The 20,084-nt window shown below is 36.0% G+C and overlaps 3 protein-coding genes across 4 annotated transcripts; 2 read left to right on the top strand and 1 right to left on the bottom strand.

Moving 5' to 3' along the window:
• Positions 1–8: 8 nt before the first annotated feature.
• LOC131792933 (CCR4-NOT transcription complex subunit 9) lies at positions 9–6,409 on the top strand. The gene is made up of 10 exons (XM_059110341.2): positions 9–135; positions 1,444–1,571; positions 2,890–2,942; positions 3,093–3,160; positions 3,286–3,373; positions 4,339–4,445; positions 4,537–4,632; positions 5,185–5,283; positions 5,587–5,678; positions 6,056–6,409. Exons 1-10 carry the CDS (start codon positions 112–114, stop codon positions 6,219–6,221), a joined length of 921 nt encoding a protein of 306 aa, XP_058966324.1. The 5' UTR covers positions 9–111; the 3' UTR covers positions 6,222–6,409.
• A 495-nt stretch (positions 6,410–6,904) lies between these two features.
• On the bottom strand, positions 6,905–11,879 carry LOC131792932 (pyridine nucleotide-disulfide oxidoreductase domain-containing protein 1-like). 2 transcript variants are annotated; one of them, XM_059110338.2, is made up of 4 exons: positions 11,583–11,879; positions 9,907–10,111; positions 8,965–9,167; positions 6,905–8,073 (listed from the first exon to the last, which is right to left on the bottom strand). In XM_059110338.2, exons 1-4 carry the CDS (start codon positions 11,857–11,859, stop codon positions 7,220–7,222), a joined length of 1,539 nt encoding a protein of 512 aa, XP_058966321.1. In that variant the 5' UTR covers positions 11,860–11,879; the 3' UTR covers positions 6,905–7,219. The 2 variants fall into 2 exon arrangements, with proteins under 2 accessions (XP_058966321.1, XP_058966323.1); XM_059110340.2 differs by having other exon boundaries at positions 6,905–8,070.
• Positions 11,880–11,930: 51 nt separating this feature from the next.
• On the top strand, positions 11,931–15,098 carry LOC131792931 (nischarin-like). The gene has a single exon (XM_059110337.2). The coding sequence runs from the start codon at positions 12,076–12,078 to the stop codon at positions 14,170–14,172; it is 2,097 nt and encodes a 698-aa protein (XP_058966320.1). The 5' UTR covers positions 11,931–12,075; the 3' UTR covers positions 14,173–15,098.
• Positions 15,099–20,084: the final 4,986 nt, after the last annotated feature.

Genomic DNA, 20,084 nt, shown 5'->3' with positions numbered 1-20,084 from the left:
AACGGCGGCTCAAAAGTGCTTTGAATCATCATGTTTCCAGTTCTAAAGGAAAGGTCCTGTTTGTGAGAACCATCAACATATACTTATAGAACAGAGAACAAGCAAAGAAATATGATGCATCAACTTGGACAACAGGTACTATTTCATTCAAATTGCCATTGCGTTGAAAATCGTACATAACCTGCTTTGTAATGTGTAAAAGGAAAGAAGGCGTCGTTTGTTGTTTTTGATTCGTTTTCGTTTCACTGTAAAACGTTTGCTTTTACCTACGTTATTTCGCCAAACAATCTTTCTTTCTGTGTCTCAGGTCGGTTGAAATTGTATAAAAATGTGAGCCCTTTTAAGTTTGGTTTTATGATGAAATTTTAGTCTTTAAAATCAGAGCAAGCGAGTAATAAAGGCTGACAACTATTTACACTTGTTTTCCTTTAATGTAGATATAGTTAAGTATGATCACCTATCTAAACGTTTACAATCTGTTGGAAGAATTTGCAGAGTATATAGTCTCTTTAGAATTCTCGCGAGTTATATAGTTATTTTTTCAAAGTTTGGAAATGTAAGGATCACTTCCCCGGGAACATTGCCAGACAGCAATCGCAGAATACCAGAACATCATAATGATCAATATTTCCTCTTTCCACTCTTTACGTCAATGATAATGAGTACAGAAGAAACTTAATCACTCTGTTGTAATCCTAGGACACACTATGTAATATGCAAATAATCTTATATGATGTTTGATAGTAAAACAAATCATCTGCAGATCTATGTAAAGGGAGTACGTAAAGTAACCCATATTACATTTTCTACAATTTAGTCTCTCCAAGAACGTTTGTGACTTCATGTGCTTCAGTATTTACCCTGGCCATATAAAGTAATGAAACATAAATGATAACTGCAGCATTTTGTTTTGAGAAAAGACAAGAACTTTTTGACTTGCGTATAAAAAATGTCTTAGAAAAGTGGAAAATGTTAGTGTTAGTAGTAGTTATTTAAATAACCATAGCAGTTATAAGAGCAAAACAAGAAAAGATCCTGTGATCATCTAGCTGCCATATTTGACCTTTAAAACAAGGATCTCATTTACACTTGTTATTTTGTACCTTAATATCTCACTGACTGTGACAGAGCATACATTTAGAAATTTCCGAAAGCATTATTTTTAAGGATGCCCATGGTCATGAAAACAACCTACATTGTAAAATATAGCATATAGGTGAGGCAAAAGGAAAAGAATTAGAAGTACATCATGGTTCTTTCATCATAGACTTCAGAGTTTTCCACAAAAATGCAGAAATCTTGAGAAAGTGTTTCTGTGAGTTGAGATATATATACCTGAGATATATATATGGTATTTCATCTGCATATGTAGGTAGAATAACACCCTTGTTGTAACTTAAAGTGCTTGCAATTTGATCAACCATTTTTTTTGCTAATTTACAGCGAGGATTTCCTCACAGCCATCCTACACAGGCTTCAAACTTGTCTGAAATGGAAAGAGAGAAAATTTATACTTGGGTTCTTGAGCTGTCTAGTCCTGATACAAGAGAGCATGCACTGCTGGAGCTCAGGTATATGTTTTAATTTGAACTGATTTCAAGTTGATTTTGTTCAACAATTCAACTATTTGACTGAAAGAAGAAATTGTCATGTAATTTCTCCCTCTGAAAATATCAATACATTTTCCATTGAGCAGTTATGAAGACTAAACAAATTTCAAGGGTTGCAGTAAGGGGTGGAAACCAGTACAATTTGCCATCTGCCTTAATTTTTCTGAAATATGTTACATTAAAGTGAAGATCAAACCTCGTTTAGCCACCTACTTTGCAGTTTTTACCATCTACATGTACTTCAAAAGTTATTGAAACCTCTGAATTTACAATTGTACTAGTAGATAACATCTTGGAATGTATACATGCTTATTCTAAAGAGTTCTAGGTCATTCACAACATCTCAAGTTTTTTGTGAACATCTAGTTTTGTCATGCATGGTTATCATACGCCCCTTTTTGTGCCAAATGAGCTTGCAGGCAAGAAAAGAGCCTATGTTTATGTTATAAATCATCCCTAAGTGGTATTATGCACAGTAGAGGATGAACACTGTTGAAATTATTGTTACTTGAAAATATTGATAACATTACAACTGTAACACCTCTCTACAGTTACTGGTAACTTAGAGGGTTGAATATTGTCCTTCATAGGTAGTAATGCTTCTATCAGTTTAAAGCTTCAATATCTTCCCCCTCTCCATGGGCAAACTCCTGGGCATTTGAACTTTTCCATGGCCAAAATTGTGTTAAATGCTCGACTGAAGTGCTGGATTTGAACATCATTTTGTCCAAGGCAAGATTAGCAATGGTGTCTTTTTAGTAGACCAGTTTCCTTCTGACCCATCTGCTCACAAAAACAAACTTTTTACCTTAAACTTCTCAGTCTATACTAAAAGATAAAACACATTTATTTTGCTGGAAAGACTTGTCAGTCCCCAGCTCAAATTCCCCACCCCAACCAGAGAAGGTTAAAAATCCCACCCTTCAGGCATGGATGAGAGTAAAATGCCTGTGGGCTGGCAGGGGGGATGTTAAGGGTTTGAACTGATTACAGAATCCAATATTTAGTCAATAATGCCACTTACAGAAGCATTAAATAATTATTAGAAGTACCTTGCCTAGTAAGTGCAGCAATTTAACATCACTCAATCAAGAATTGACCACTTCATGGATATCTTTCCAATCTTTCAATAATACTGTGGCCCTATGCAATATTTTATAATTAATTCTGTTTGTGCACTTTCAACAATCTGATGTATGATTAAGACAGTCTTGCAAAATGCATTTTTTCCTCTAAGTAAACTTTAATCAATTAACTTTTATCATTTTCTGTGACTCAGCAAAAAAAGGGAAGTTGTTCCTGATTTAGCACCTATGCTGTGGCATTCATTTGGTAAGTTGGACAAGTAATTTTTTTGTGATTCTTTTTATGATAAAATTTCTTCTAGAAGCTAAATGTACATTGTGTAAAATAATGCTACATGTGCATGTGCATGTTAATGGTTCAAAATTTTATTATAATTACTCTGTTTTTGTGTTACAGGAACCATTGCGGCATTGTTGCAGGAAATAGTTAACATTTATCCAGTTATAAACCCTCCAAATCTCACGGTAAGTAATTTATGGTTGATGAAAAACTATAGAATGACATACTAAGCTTCTTGTTTATTTTTATTTCAAATATGTTAATCTAAGTGTTGCAAAAATTCAGTTACATACTTTGTTACTTTATTCAGGCCCATCAGTCTAACCGTGTTTGTAATGCTCTGGCTCTTCTACAATGTGTTGCCTCTCATCCTGAAACTAGGTCAGCATTTTTACAAGGTAATATTTTTTTTGGCTTGTAAAGATTTTTACGATAAGTCAGTCATTCAAACATCAGAGGGAAAGTGGAGATACTTTGGGACACAACTGTTGTGGGGAAAAAAAACAGACACACAAATGAACTTGTACACATGTCCAAGAAGAATTATATCAAGCATGTATAATGGGTACATAACACTCACATATTGGATGAGTTCTGATTACTGATTTACACAAACATATGTGCATATGGGTATTTGATTACATGCAGGTGCATTAGTGAGGTGCAGTGTTTGTGTTTCACCCGAGCAGTGCGTGGCAATTGCATGTGCATCTAGAGCATGTAATGCTACGGTACATGCAAGCAGTGCTACTCAAAAAGCCCTTTATTATAATAACTCAGAGGAAAATAAACAAGTCAAAATGAAATGAACTTCTCACAATTACAGTAGACTTATGTTAATAATTCAGGGGAAAATAAACAAGTCAGATAAAATGAACTCTTTTCAATTACAGTGGACTCCTGGTAAATTGACAGGAAATAGAAATCATGTTTTTCTTGCTTGGTTTATAACTGTTCAAACAGTGTATTGAGTCAGCTTTAGAACAAAGGGGCTTCACTCATTGAATGTTAAAATCACTTTGAGACAGTGGAATTTTGATTCATTCAATTTTTATGGTTTGATTCATCAAGTGTAAAATGAAAGTAGATCATTAAGTACAGTTTGGTGCTAATCCTGGAAATCAAACTTGATATGAGTAACAAGGAGTTAGCTGTAATAAATTAATTTATGATCACCCTTTTTTATTGCCTTGTGTGTTGTTAAGTGAGGTAATGACTGTGTTGATGTCAATGAGAAAAATATTATTACAAGTTTTTACACTTTAGGATGTGATCTACATTTCTCGATTTGCTTAGAAACTTGTTTTATAAAATTAATAACTCTTGTACTTTCATGGTATTTTATACTTATTTTGCTCTACAGCACACATCCCCTTGTTCCTTTATCCTTTCCTTCACACCACAAGTAAAACAAGGCCATTTGAGTATCTGAGATTAACTAGCCTTGGAGTTGTAGGAGCTCTAGTAAAGGTATGTTATCTGATTAACATAATAAAATAAGATCTTTCTCTGTGGGAAAGTTATAAATAATCTAATAAGTATTATTATGATTGTTTTTCAGACTGATGAAGCTGAAGTTATCAATTTCCTCCTCACAACAGAAATAATTCCTTTGTGCTTAAGAATCATGGAATCTGGTAGTGAACTGTCAAAGACTGTAAGTGATTGTCACACCTTCCTTTGACAAACCCATGGAACCAGGGTGCTTTTGTCTCCCATTGTAACATTATATACCATAACTTATTTAGAGTTCTTTACAAAGACTTTTTAATGTATCAATAGCATTTTTAATTGGTGTTTCTTTACCCTGCAACTGCCAAAATAGGGTTAATAGTTGTCTCTTGTAATGAAGGTTCAAAATTATTTAATTGTAACAAATAAGGTAAGAGATTAGACATCGTCGCTGACAGGGTAATCAATTTTCAGCAGCTATCTGCCTTTATAATGTACTAGATTCTGTTTGCTCAATCAACCCTTTAACTCCCAGAAGTCACTTACATGTAACTTCTCCCTTAATGTGCATACATTACCCACCAAACAGGTGGTGAGAATACTCAAACTTATCAGGTAGAGCTTGTTGTCTTGATCTAACACCGACTTCTTTAACTAATTTACAATGTGTAGCAGCAAGAGGGGAGAGTTAACAATTAGATTTAATTTGGATTTTGATTTGACTCAAACAGTTAAATTTGTCTCTCTTTTGTCCCAGGTAGCAACATTTATATTGCAAAAAATTCTTCTTGATGAGACAGGGCTATCATATATTTGCCAAACATATGAGAGGTTTTCTCATGTGGCCATGATCTTGGTAAGTAAAATTCTAGGCACTGATTGTATAGTACTACATATTTGAATCTTCTTTGTTGTCTGTAAGGAAGTTTTTTTAGAATAGGAACTAATACTGCTTTCGAACTTGTTGGATTACATTGATGGAGAGAATGCTTTGCTTTTGCTCATTAATGTGTATTCATCTGTCCCACTGAATACTTCATTAGATGTTATGATGAAGGTTGAAGTTAGCTCTTGGTCACTTGGTTTGTGCCACTATGGGTTGAGAAAGAATGAAGCACTTAACAAATATAAAATTATATGATTTATGATTGGGTTTCAGGGGAAGATGGTGTTAGCTTTAGCTAAGGACCAGTCAGCAAGGCTACTGAAACATGTGGTTAGGTGTTACCTTCGCCTCTCAGACAATCCCAGGTGTGTTAGCATTTGATACATGATGATTGAAAGTTTAGAGTCTGATTTTCCTTTTGTCAGGTAACCACTAAGGTAGCTATTGTGGCTCTGCCTTTACTATCTCAAAATTCTTACTTCAGTAATGTTATCAGAGGCTCTCTAAGATAAGTAGACTCTGGGAACATCATTTATCTTTGCAGAGCCTTCTCGAGCGCATTTGATTAAGTTTGGGGTTTATTTGGGCTTCTGTGCAGCTAACTGTAACTTGTTTTTCTAGAAGCTGCTAAACAAAAATGCGCTTTCAGTTTCAGCCTCTCCTGAACTGCAATAGTACTGTCAAGTGGAGATTTACTTAACAGTACAATTTCTTTTTTAATTTGATGTTGCCATATATTTAGGGCCCGTGAAGCTCTTAGACAGTGTCTACCTGATCAACTGAAAGATGGTACATTTTCTAACTGTCTGAAGGATGATGCATCTACCAAACGATGGCTCAGCCAGCTTATGAAGAATTTACAAGATCCCAGCTTATCTGACCCAAGGGGAATACCTCTGCCCCCTTAAAATCGACCTATTGAAAAAAATCAAACCTTTGTAAATATACCTTTCTTTGTTTTGGAAATCTCTGTACCATGGTATTTTTGTAGACCAATATCAGTAAAGTCTAAATTGTACAGGGGTTATTTTGGATATGGTTACTTCTTCATAAAGTCTGAAGCAATAAATATAATCAAAACCTCGATTCACAGCAACTGATCCCAGCTTCTTCTTGTTTTAAGTAATGACTTTCTGATTTTGAGTTTGACAGCCTTTTTAAGCAGCTAGACATTGAACTGGGTCATTGTTAGCAAGGGGATAGCAAGGGAAAGAGATTCTGGGATACTGGTAAACGTTTTCATCAACAATTTGTATTTTCAAACAGGGATTAGTACATTTCAAAGTGTGGTGGCAATTAAGCCTGCTTGTTTTGATTGCTGTCCAAAGTGTCTTCCATACCCTTGTCCTTTGATTTGTTTAGGCAGATAGCTGGGAGATGGAAAAAAGAATTTGAAGCCTTGATTTGTCCTTGGGAAAGTAGCCTGGTTGCTTTGCAAGGTGTCGAACATCTAGGCTTCAATAGTCTCTTTTTTTATGTTCTAACCATCTGCCTCTCTGGAATCTCAAAGCTGTGGCTGTGTCATAGTTTCACATATATTTTTTTAATGGTGGTGGTAAGAAATGTACGGCCTCTGGAGAAAATCTCTCTCAAGTCCTGATTTCTTTCTTTTGGAAGATAGATTAAAGGCTAATCAATGAGGGGGAGGGGGTGCTTCAATAAAATTTTAGAAGGGATCAATACATGATGTAGACTTGCCACCTCCCAGAATCATTTGCAGTCTCACCATTAGTTCTCTGTGAAAAATGGCCAAAAAATAAACTAATTATCTTGAAAATTTTGAATAGAATGAACAGCTTGGATGGTTCCATTGATCAATAAACTCTATTACACAATATTTCTGTACGGATTGAAATAACCAGACAGTCTCAAATTTTACATTATAGGATAATTTAATGCATTTATATTAGTCAAAGTAATCTTCAATATCAATTTCAGGGTTAAGCAAAATATCTTTGATGGCACTTAAATCTGTCTGATTCAAAATTAAGTTTTCAAAGGTCTCCTCTAGATCTGTTTCACCAATAAGAACAGCTCCACACATTTTGTCTTCATGCAAAACAACTTTCACATACTCGTCACCCTTTGCACATCTCAGAAGTAGCTCATAATCATTTCCCAGTCCTTGGGCATTAAATTTTCCTAGCAAAACAACTTTATATCCAAAAAACTGAGTTACATGAGTAAACAATTCAAAACAGAAGTCCAAAGGTATTTTTTCATTTGAAAAATGAGCTGCAATACACTTTGCTGCAAACATTCCCATTTGCCGTGCCTGGCTCCACAATCTCATTTGCAACCAGTGAGGTGCAGGATCCCATCCAAAGGTGCAAACATCCCCAGCAGCATAAATGTCTACAAGATTAGTTTGCATATTTGAGTTCACCAATAGACCACCATCCTCTGCTGTGTCAAATGGAGCACATGATACAAATGATTGTGTGTTTGGAACGACACCTGTTGCTGATACTATGAAGTCACAGCCATATATTTTTCCATTTGAAAGTTGGATATACACTGGCCAATCAGCAGAATCTAATAAACTGTCATTTAATGATGGAAAGGGTGACTCTTTCTCACCACACCTTTTTAATTCTTCAGGGTTAAGTAGTTGTTTAAATTCACATTTGTATTCCACATGAACCTGTCTGTAACCTTTCTCTTTGCTGCTGGCACCACAGAGAGAGAAGTCTGAACACCAGTCAGGTCCCAAAGCTCCACCACTCAAAGTGTTGGAGGGATTTCCATGATAACAGGCTTCTGACAAAAATTAAGTAAACCAAAGCAAGCAATACCAGTAAATAAAAAAACCCATATAAAAGAAGCCTAATTAAATCTCAGTTCCAGCAAGGATAAATAACTTCTTGTAACAAATCAGCATTACAAAAATGCCTTTTTTTAGTATTTTAATAAGTTCCTGCAACCTTAACCTTTATTCAGTTTAACACTTTAAGGTGTTTTCGTCAAAGAAAACTGGGCAGGGGTTAGAGGCTGTCACTAGTTATTACCCACATGTTTCCACAATACAAAGGCTACATGTATCTACATGATTAACAACAGTGATATTGGCATGCACCACATTTCCCTGAATAAGCCCCTAGGCCCTATCTAAAATTTTAGCTGAAAAGGAGGGGCACTTGCACTGTATTGCAGCGTTGTTTAATTGAGGGGGGTGCTTCATATTTAAAAGGGGTAAGTTTCTAAAGAAACTGTGGTGCTGCATCAGTGGGGGAGTATAACAAGATAATTTGGTTTTATCAACTGAGTTAATGTAAATTGGCCAGTGTAAAGAGTTTTAAAGCTGATGTTTCGAGAGTTAGCCCTTCAACAGACAAAGAAGCTCAGTTGATAAAACCAAATTATCTCACTTATTATTAGTTGAAGCTTAAAAAGTTATAACTATAGTGGCAATAGAAACAGGTTTTCCTTGAATCCCTACTGTTTAAGAAAGTGAGGGAGGATGGGTGATGCTTGTTTGACACTATGGCCCTGGGGATGGGTGTTTATTTGGGAGGGGATGCTTATTGGGGCATGGGTGCTTAATCTAGGAAATACTGGTAAACTATGTCAATACACCACAAACTTGGGTCTTTGTGGGTCCCTGGATTAAGTGAAATTTCAGTAAGCTTTGGAAAAGACAAAAATACTAACCATGCTTATTATTCTCAACAGTCTCTATACCATACTTCATTCTCTTCACAGTATGCGTCATAAACTTCTTTTTTTCTTTCCAAACTTGTTGGTTGGTTTCAATGTGGGGAAGAAAGAAAGTGGCTGCTCCCTCATCAAAGAATGCATTTCCAATGGTTTCATCTTTAATGGCCCACAATACCTGGCAATCATACATCTCATACCTATGAAGAGAAATGTGCTTTATGTTGCAGTGATGTAATGTGAAATAATCAGAATCACTAATTCACCTTAAACTGGATCATTTCCACACTTCAAAAACCAAAGCAACACAGTAAACACTTGAAATGTTTTCCCACACATTACCCTACAAAAAAAGTGGTGATGCTGATTATATGTGGCCTAGTTTTATTCTAATTTTATTCTTTCAATCAAGTCTGGACAAAAATGACTTCTGATTTTGGGGGAATTACTTCAACTAAACTAAATACATGTTAACAATCATAGACCAGCTTGTTTTTTTAACAGGTTGTACTTGCCAAAATGTGGGTTACAGCAAGAAGTTTTTATGTTGATGGATCTATATCATGATCTTGTCTAAGAAAAGACATGTTTTGTCTTGAGAAAAATTCAGGGAATGACAGGGCTCTGCTGTGAAAATCTACAAATCTGACAGCCAGATTTTGTTGACCACCTTTAAAGAGCTCCTTCTTGAATTTGCTGGGGAGAAATAATTTTGGTGAGGAAAAACTTATAGAATGCAAAGTTCCACTGGGATGAAACCTCTATACATGATGTAGACTTGCCACTGGAAAGAGAAGAGAGATTGAATGCAAAACTCAGTACTTGAAGCTAACTAACAATGACGAAAACTTAAAAATTATGAGGATGACTCATGAGTAATAATTATACATTAATTTCAAAGCCAAAAGAGTAAAATTGTAGATCTTTCAACTAACTTACACAAGTTCTAAAGCTATTCCCCCATTTCCAACAATAGCTACTCGACGAGCCTGAGAAAGCTTACTCTTTAACTGTAATACACTCTCTGTATCTCTAATGCCAATAACACAAGGATGTCTGGTAATAAGGTTGGGTGTTCCTCCTGTACAGATGCACAGCTTCTTGTAGTAATACTTGTTACCACTCTCTGTTATAATACTGTGCTCTAAAGTTAATAAATACAATCAGAAATAAAATAAATTTTAACAGCATAGCAATTTGAGCTGAAATTAGTAACACTTCAATGAAATGTTTATATAGAGTACCTACAAAAAGTCTCATTTCAAAAGGACAAAAAAAGGGAATCTTTCTCTTTTTTGACAAACTCTCTATCACAGATCCCTATGAGGGTAAAGTCAATCTTGTTAGTTTTAGGCTATGTTAACTGAGCGTATTTTCATTGAGTAAACACTGTTAGATCATTAAACAACGGAGTTCATTCAACCTGACACATTAACATGCAAGTCATAAATGAAGGGATTTGATAGAGTGTGCATTTTATTGGTAGTCAATTAAACAAGGATTGACCTAAAATGACCTAAAATGACTTAAAATGATCTAAAATGACATAAAATGACATAAAATGACCTTGAGTGATTTCTAAAATGACACAAAATAACCTAATACGACCCTGAGTTATGTGGACAATGCAGTGTCGACAAAATCTAGATTGGACCAGACAGGATTGGATTTAATTGTTCATTTCCAGTTGCAGATTTTACCTGGTTTAGCATTTGGTTTTTGGGTTTTGTCAAAAATTCAGACGGTTTTTCAAAATTTTTTCTAGTTTGTCTTTGATCTGAGCAGCAATTAGGAGGTCACGCATCTCAAATAGCACCCAAGACTTGAGTTTGCAATGTGGAGTACTAAGGTCAACCAATTTGCCAACTACAGCTTCAAATGTGCCTCATGCGCCAGCAATAGAGGAAGCCCGAGGACTTCAAGAAGCAACTGTGGATTGTATCACGTTTTTCTTACCTTAATGATAAAATGATACATACCTCTTGCTTGCCTTCATCCATGGTGGCACTACACAACACTCCTTGACACAGCTGTGAAAGTGACTAAATGGGGGTTTTGGGTGAAAAAAAACTCCCAGAGGGACCTACACTCTATTTTGTCACACAGAATTTATTTTGACTTGTCACGCAAAAATTCTAATTTTATTTTACATGATCTAATCCATGATCCAAGATCAGATCTGTGATCTGGTCCGTGATCTGATTCGTGATCTAGTCTGAGATTTGATCCATGATCCAATCCCGTCCAATCCAGTCCGATCCAGATTTTGTCAGCACCGCAAAGTCAAGGTCATTTTAGGTCGTTTTGGGACATTTTAGAGGTCCCTAAAGGTCATTTTTAGTCGTTTTAGGTCATTTAGGGTCATTCCTTGTTTTAGTAACTGAAAACCGCGTTTTATCCTATCACCTCAAAATTCAAACTAACAGGGAAACCCACGTGTAAACGAACAGCAAACTTGTTCGATTACTTGGTCTTCCTTAATTAATGTTAAGGATAGAAATAGAGCTGTTTAAAAATTACATGTGGCTGGGACTGAAACGTTAAATTAAGTACACGTTTTACTGTAATGCACATAGATGGTAGATATATTTTCTAATATCACCTTACATACGCACCTTGAGGATGAACACCAACGACAACTGACTGTATGCTTACAACATTAGGACTCTGTTCAAACAGTAAAGAAGCTGATCTCTCCTCTACATCGAATTCCTCTAGTGTTCTGCCGAACTTCTTAAGGTTGCAAGTCGCTTTGACTATATCTGTAGCTGTTATAAGAGCGATTGTTTCTTCTGAACATAACGATGACAAGTATTCTACACATGACACTCCAGAGATGCCTCCTCCAATAATCACAAAGGTAAACTCTTTCCTAGTGTGGCAGGAGGCCATTCGTAAACCCGAGAAGAGATGAAGAGAATGATACTTTATGTAAGACTACTTGGGTTACTGACGAGAAAGTCTGGGCCTGAGTGAAAAAGAACTGAAGCTTTGTGAGAGTCATGGGAATCATTTTGTTCTCAAACAGAAATCATATAAACATCACTTGGGCGAATTTGTTTTACAAAAATCTAGGCAAGAATACATAGTTCGTTTTAATTAGTGGGAATGACTTCATTGAAAGGTTTCCTTCCTCCAGCCGGGAGTGCTTTATGGAGAAAGGATCGTGGACGACTGAGGTCTGATAGCGAAAGTGACTCGTCTCCTTCAATCAAACATGTCGTCATTAGGGAAGTATGGCAAAGAACACATCCCTCACCTCATGCACTGTACAAAATCGATGTAATGACTAAGTCCAATCACTGGTTCGTGTTTCGGAGGTACAGAGAATTTGATGAACTCCACAAAAAACTGGTAAAACTTTACGGCATCCCTAAGGATATGTTACCACCGAAAAAGCTTATATCAAATATGGCATTGTCGGTTCTTGAGAAGAGGAAAGCAGCATTAGAACATTACCTGCAGCGACTAGTGAACAGTAGTACCTACGTGTCGAGTTCTCCTGAAATTGTTGAGTTCTTAGAGGTCCAAAGGCACGATGTCATGGCTGTGACAAATGCCCTAGCGAAGGATTTGTCTCAAAGGGGTGAGGAAGTGTTGGCCAAGGGAGAAAGTTTCACTTTTGTACCTACTCAGCTTTACTGTTTAACGCGGCAGCTAAAGTTACCGAAACCGACTAATGCAGTAGACGAGGCAGATTCTGGAGATCTAGGAAATCTATATGATTTTATATATCAGCTGAAATCACTGTGTGTTAGTAGTATTTTGAACAAGGCTACAAGTTCACAAGAGCTTTCTAGTCATCTGGAATTTGATATTTCCTTGTTTAGGTCTCTAAGCAGTCTGATAATTGATGGCTGCCCATTGACACTTATAAACAATATGTCAAAAGTTCAAGCACAGATTACAAATCTGACAACCAGATACTGTTTGACCACCTTAAAAGAGCTCCTTGTAGACTGTGCCACTGAGAAGCGTCTAGCACCCAAAATAAAAGGTCCTGCAGAGTCATGGAGAAGTGTTACAACAGCAAGGTTGATGCAAAACCGAATAGTTGTTCAACCATGGTGTCAGCTTACGACTCTCACTGTAACACACAACAAACTGGCAGCATTGGATGCCTCTCTTAAACTCTTGCCTGTCTTACAAAATCTAGATGTCAGCTATAACGAATTTGTTCATTTGGATGTACAACAGTTATGTTGCCCAAGTCTCGTATATCTGAATATGTCTCACAACAACATCCACTTCATCACAGGAATGCCAAGAGAACTGTCAAACCTCAAGTCACTTGATGTCAGCTACAACAATCTTGAGACAGTCAATGGATTAGACTGTCTCATTGGACTCATTGAATTGAATCTGAGTCACAATCAAATCCATGTTGTGAGGGAAATTTCTAAGTTATGTTTGATTTCCCATCTGAAGTACCTGACAGTTGCTGGAAACCCTTTTACGAGAGTGAAGCCCTACAGGATTGTTGTCCTGTCTTACTTTAAAGGTAAGAAGCTGATCCTCGATAAGAGACCCATCACACAGAAGGAAACTGCCAAACTCAACTCATACCCTATCAAGTCACGTGCAAGTAGCAGTCCTGAAAATCTCCAGGGTGATACTAACCTGAGCCAAGATGTGCCTTATGGGCGATCCCACAGCTTCAATGTGTTTTGCCTTCCTGAAAGTGATGACGATTCTGGTATAGAAGGAGCCCCAAGCCTCAGGAGCAACAGTGTGATTTTTGATCCAGATGAAAGTGAGTTTACTGGCAGAGACCTTCTTTTTAATTGGGAATACTACAGTGGGGAAGATAGATATCTGAGCAGCAAAATCCAACAGCTTTCATGCAAGCCCTCTGAAGCAGAGCAAGTGGAAACAGGTCCTTCTAATCATTGCTACACTGATCCAAAGAAGACAGAAAATGTTAACTGGCATGACATTGAAGTTTTGCCAAATGATCATGATTCTAACAAACCAGCAGTGTCTCAAGTATCAGAGAAAACCACAGTAAAGAATTCTACTTCCTTTCCTTCCCAAGAAGCTGATTATTCAGATGAGCAATTTGAATACAAAGAGGAACTTTTCCAAAATTCATTAAAAGTTCCTGATGGGAATGACTTTTGTTTGTTACAGGAAGAGTTAAACAACAAGTCTTTGTCAGCAGGAGAGGAAAGTTCACAGACTGAAGGAAAAACTCAACCCTCCTAGGCTAACACACATTGTTGAGAGCAATCAGTAAATCATCACAAGCCAATAATACAGAGAGATCAGATTGATTGTGGACTTAACTATCTTGCCAAAGCAATGAATCCTCCAAATGGTGATAGTGACAATAATCAGTAGGAAATTTAGTTTGAAACACTTAAGAAGAAGAAGAACCTCTGTTAAGGTAATAATTCATTCCTTCAAGTTTACAGTAACTACTAGGTAAGACTTATGAGAATGTTATACTATGATAATGCATATTGGCCATTGACAAATTTATGACATAAAGCTGACAGCATAAAAACCTCAAAATGAGTCGGAGATGCAGTTTACCATTTGTATTATTGAAATAAAAAATTAAATAATTTATTGCATATTGATATAAATGTATTCTGAAATGAAATGTGTATTTAAGACTTATTTAACACTTTAAGACCAAATTTTTGTGCATATATTAGTTTAAATTCAGTTTGTGTTCGTAGCTATTATATTTACCTTATTAGATGTTTTGGTGTGTAGTATTGCTGAGTATTTTTATGAGCTGTGCCATAATAACCAACAACGTTCAAATATCACGTCTTAGTTTATACCACACAGGTGAATAGTGCCTTTCATGTACACTGATTGTGCATGTTAATTACTATTTACCTTTGAATTGCTGATGAGACAAAATCATGAGTCAAGAGTTTAATTACCATTTTTTTTGGTATATTGAAAGAAAGAAACTAAAGTGGTATGTAATAAAATAATTTTTCACCTCGTTGTTGTCAAAAGTGGTGGAGATTTATCTAGCTGCAAAATGGTATGCAAAATGTCCACCACTTTGGTAAATATCCTCCACTTCAGTGAATAGTTGTGTATCATTGTACTCTATATGCGGGTTATTTATTTCTACTTGGTGAAGTTGAATAATAAATATAGTCATTATATGTGATATTCAGAAAGTTATTCAAAGGTTTTATCTCCTTAAAAGTGCATTGCAAATAGCCTTTGTACAGCCACCTCCTACTCTCCTTCACAATTTTTTTATTTTGGAGGATGGGGGCAGCAGTACATAGGCTAATTACAAAGGATGCATATACTGTAAGAGGTGCTGCTCCAGTGTACTTAGACAGGCCAACTGGGTTCATTTTAGGCCCTTGATGAAAAAAAAATAGCCCATAAAAATGATCAGGAGAGTGTCAAATATATTCCCCAATTTTGTTAGCTTTCCTCTCACAGCTTGGTTCATTTTTTCTCGATTTCCCATTCAACGCTTCAAAGAACATACAAAATTGCTTTGTGTACAGGAAAGCTTCTGTGCAATGTGCCTTTGTCATTATGAATTTACCCAGGACACTATTTCAGTATTTTCAGTAATTGTTCAGTTTTTATTGAATTTGATGACGACAACCATCACCTAGAACCACATGGATGCACGCCAATGCAATATTGAAATCGTCCGCCCACCCCTTATACTAATGGCTAAGATGGCTGTTGATCTTTTGGCGCGTTCCGCCCTTTCTCCCTTTTGCAGACTACGGGAATGAATTAAAGACTGTCCGACTGGAAGTTTAATTATGACGTTCATCAACCCAAGTATGGAAAGGTAAACTGTTTGTCACAAGAAGAGAAAAGATAAAGCGTTGTTTATTTCAAATAGTAAAGTGTTCCTTCTCTTCTCATATTAACTTAAAGACTATTTCTTCACAATGGTTTAACATGAGCCCAAGTCTGTCTGACACCATAAGTTTTAATTTCTAGTTCTTGAGTGTAACATATAAGTTGACTGACATTCCATTTTTGACAGAATTTCTTCCATGAACCTTGGGTTCAATAATCCCTTCTTTTGCCTTTTTTGCTTATTTCCCTTGGTTTCTATATATTAGACACGAGATAATTGACAAACCGCAAGTACTAAGGATCTTACATGCGTGATGTTGGAAGAGCTGTGAGTGGCAGTGATGCTCGTGCCCTGGCTTAGTACGAGGTGATTAGGAACCCACTTTTTTTAAAGCTGAAAGTAATACGTGCTAGATAATAAACTGACTGAATTTGGTCAGGCTTTGGCCATCATAGATCGTGTTATTAAAAGTAACATAGTTTGACATTGCAGAATTGAAAAGAGACTTGAAATAAAATCAATCTTAGGGACAAAGCAAGTCATACCTCTAATAATGGTCCCTTCTAAAACTGAAAATATGCTCATTATGCTTGCAGTGATACTTTTATTTAAAGTGCAAAAATTGAGCTCGTTTTTCCAAATTATGCTAAAAATTATGCCAGCACAATCTAAAAGGGCCTAGTCGGGCCAAACGTGAAAATATTTGGCCTCGCCGTCAATAGGCAGGAACCGCGCTGCCTTCAATCCATACATGACCGTAAGCCGAACATTTTGTCATCCGGCCCTCCCACTCAGTCTATAAGTAATTATTCCGCCCCTTTTAGTGCCATTGCGTAAAGCCCTTAAAAGGGTCCTTTGATTCAATAAAATACATACTTTACTTTATTTACATACATACTTTATTTATTCTAGAAGCAAACTATATATACTAATTAAAAACTAAGGAAAAAAGGTACTTCTAGAAAAGGAAGTTTGGAGGTTAACCCTATGTAAAAACTCCCTTAAAATAAGATAAATAAGTAAATAAAAATAAAATAAAAATCAAGATCTATACAGTTAAATATTGAGATACAATTTAAGTTTAGATTTAAAATGCTGAAAGCTATCAGCTTCCACTATATCACCCGGTAAGGTACCAGTGTAAAATTGCTTTTCTAATCATCTTTTTAAATGGTTTGTCTCTGATTAATTGTGGAATACTATTCCAAAAGAATCTTCCGATAACGCTCGGGCAGAATCTCTTGAGATAAGTTCGAAATGAGGGTATGACCGTAGACAGCTGGCAAATGATTGTTAATTTCACACAACAAATTGTCAAGATCACTTCCAGAAGCTGTTAAAGATGTAACGTCCGCATATAATCCAGTAGGAAAGCACCTGCTGCTTCCTGTTATTTAAGTAAGATTGGAGCTTATTATTTTCGCTTTGTTGTAATTCGGCCGTAATACTCAAATTTATTTAATAATATTTGATGATTTACTGTGTCGAAGGCTTTACCTAGGTCTAAGAATAAAGAAAGCACTTAGTGTCCTTGATCAAGAGGAGAAGTCATTTCTTCAATAATATTAATTAGACAGTCAGAGGTTGTATAACCTGATCTAAATCCATATTGTTTTGAGGAAATAATGTTTTCATTCGTAAGATAGGACATAAGCTGATTAAAAATACATCTCTCAAATATTTTTACTTGTGGAAGAGAGAACTGAAAAAGGAAGATACTTGTTACATGTATAACGAGAGCCTTCTTTGAAAACTGGAACAACTTTTGCCAGTTTCATACTACCTGGAAAAATACCTTGGTTGTTAGAAAGATTAAAAATATAAGTTAAAGGACGGCATATTTGCGGTGCTGCGGTTTTTAATAAAAGTGGACGAGTCTTGTCAATCCCAAATGATTTCTTCGTATCAAGACTTTGTAGCAATAGAAATACCTGTATTGCAGACACTTGTGAGAAGCAAAATGTTTTTTGTTTCTGGGAAAGATAAGATGTTGCACTCCTATCAGTTAATGTAAGAGGGACATTACAGAAAAATTTATTGAGGCAGTTGGAGATGGTAAAAGGTTGTTCGCATTCAGTTTATTTTCTACTTGTAGCTTTTCTATATGAGAACTTGGCCGCTTATTATTTATCAATAAATTAATATTGTCCACATCTTTTTTTTTATGTTGTCTGATTTGGTTAAGATGTCATTGTAAAAGCTGTCTCGATATATCTTATTAATGGAGGCAATTTTATCTCAACATCGTGATTCTTCATCTCTAGCTTGTACATTGTTATCTCGTCAACGACCTTTGCTCTAGAGCTCAATACGTGGAATCCATATCACAGGGATGATAGCATAGATCACTTAAGTGAAATATTTCCGGTTTTGCAATTCATCAAAGCAGATCGAATTGTTTTTATTTGATTTTCTATTCTTTGATTGTGGCATCATTTTCTTAGCTTTGACTTACTGAACTGAATCAGAAGTCTTCAAAGTTTTAGTATGCTACATGACAAAGCTTTCTCATTTCAAAAGAACTGAGCGGAAAAAGTTCGGCATGATGTACAAAATTCCTGAACTATGTTGTTGACTGAATTATGCGCGCTCTGTATATTGATAATGGTGATATTTGACCGTTTGCATTGCATCGTTCGCATCTCTGTGTTGGCATCGATTACTCTCTGAAGTATCCCGTCCATTTTGATAATCGATGGAGCAGGTTGATAAGTGGTGCATGGAATCGTCATGCGCTGTAATGTTTCTTAGCGGTGGACTTCCCTCGACAAGCACGCGAATTCTTACTTTGAACGGGCGAAAGATCATGTAATTAGGGGCCTTGAGAGCTCTTAAAATCCTTAATTTTTTAACCTTGGTAATTAGTTTTATCATTGTTGAATTGTATATATTGTAATTTCTTTGTTAACTTGTCGATGACAACAATAATCATTGAGTTAAGCTAATGTTTGGGGTCATTTTGCCATATTTGAATTATTTATCTTCAGGAGCTGTATAATTAGCATCTTCTTGGCTAATCCCTTAACCAAGGTTTGGAAAGTACATGGAAAAAGGAAAATAAAATTTATCTCATAAGGGCTATTTCATATGAATTCAATTTGTAGTCAGGCATCTAAGGTGTCAGAATGCGCTTAAGTCTTACACACAAAAAACGATTAACAAAGGAGCAAATTCGTGCCCTTGAGGTATCTAACATTTACTAATATTTGTTTAAAGAGTCATGCTTAAAATAGACTGTCAACACTATATTTGCTTTGTTCTTCGCCAAAGTGTTCAAAACAGATTTCGCTCACGATACCACTATCTCCAGACCTTGAAAAATTAACGCTATACCAAATGTAACGTTGAATGGGAGGGAACTTCATCTTTGGGGTGGCTTCTACCAATGTGGACATATGTGGCTTCAAAAAAAATTATTTTGCGTTTTATTCGATGTCAGCATAGAAAAATCTTAGGAATGCCAACTCTTTGTGAATAATTAAGATTTATTTTCGTCTAGAAGTCTTATAGCTTATGCTGAACGGAATGTGTGAACAGAGTCGAAAATAACCTACTGATAAGTTAGAAGGAGTGAGCACGAATTTCGTGGAGTATGATAAATAAAGGGGTCGTTTTCTCTTCTGGTTGGTTTCCAAGATGGGTGCCGTTGTAGTCTTTTTATTTATTCGCCTTTAAAAACAATAAAATCAAGTCAAAATTTCGAGAGTTTTCCAAGCCTTTTCAAGGTAACATGTTATACTGTATCTTGTGGAATTTCGCCTAACTGAGCAGGACAAAGTCGTTGGATGTTTTCCATTTTTAGTTTTTGTTGTGGTTATGTGGCGGCAATGAATTCTGTATTGATCCGTCCAACAGTAAACCACATTTTGATATTCAATAATCCAATGGTGAATTTCGTACATCCATAGCAGAATAAGCGCTCGAGCTGCTGAGAGGTGTTTAAAAGCACTACCATTATGGTCATGCAGTAAAATTTAACACTACTACACAGCAGAGTGATTGTTTACAATTTTGTTATTGTTTGGAAGAGTCAACTGTCTAAAAAATTACTTGCTTCTAATGAGAATGAAAATCTTGCCAAAACAAATCCAAAGGTTTCCTTCGTTACATATTTTCATGCCACTCGTAAAAAACATTTTGATGTTATCTTTGAGAGGTGATTGGGGTTTCTGAATGTTTTCAGTGCAAAAAGTCCCTGCAGGTGGTTTATAAACAATTCCAACGCTTAATCACGTTTACAATATACTATCAACGTGCACTTTTTTTTTGGATATTTAGTTTGAAATTTCTAGCTTTCCTCTTTTTCATAACG

This window comes from Pocillopora verrucosa, chromosome 7 (genome assembly GCF_036669915.1).
Source record: "Pocillopora verrucosa isolate sample1 chromosome 7, ASM3666991v2, whole genome shotgun sequence".
Taxonomy (NCBI): Eukaryota; Metazoa; Cnidaria; class Anthozoa; order Scleractinia; family Pocilloporidae; genus Pocillopora; species Pocillopora verrucosa.
The sequence above is the reverse complement of the archived record's forward strand: the minus strand, read 5'-3'. Positions and strand labels throughout refer to the sequence as shown.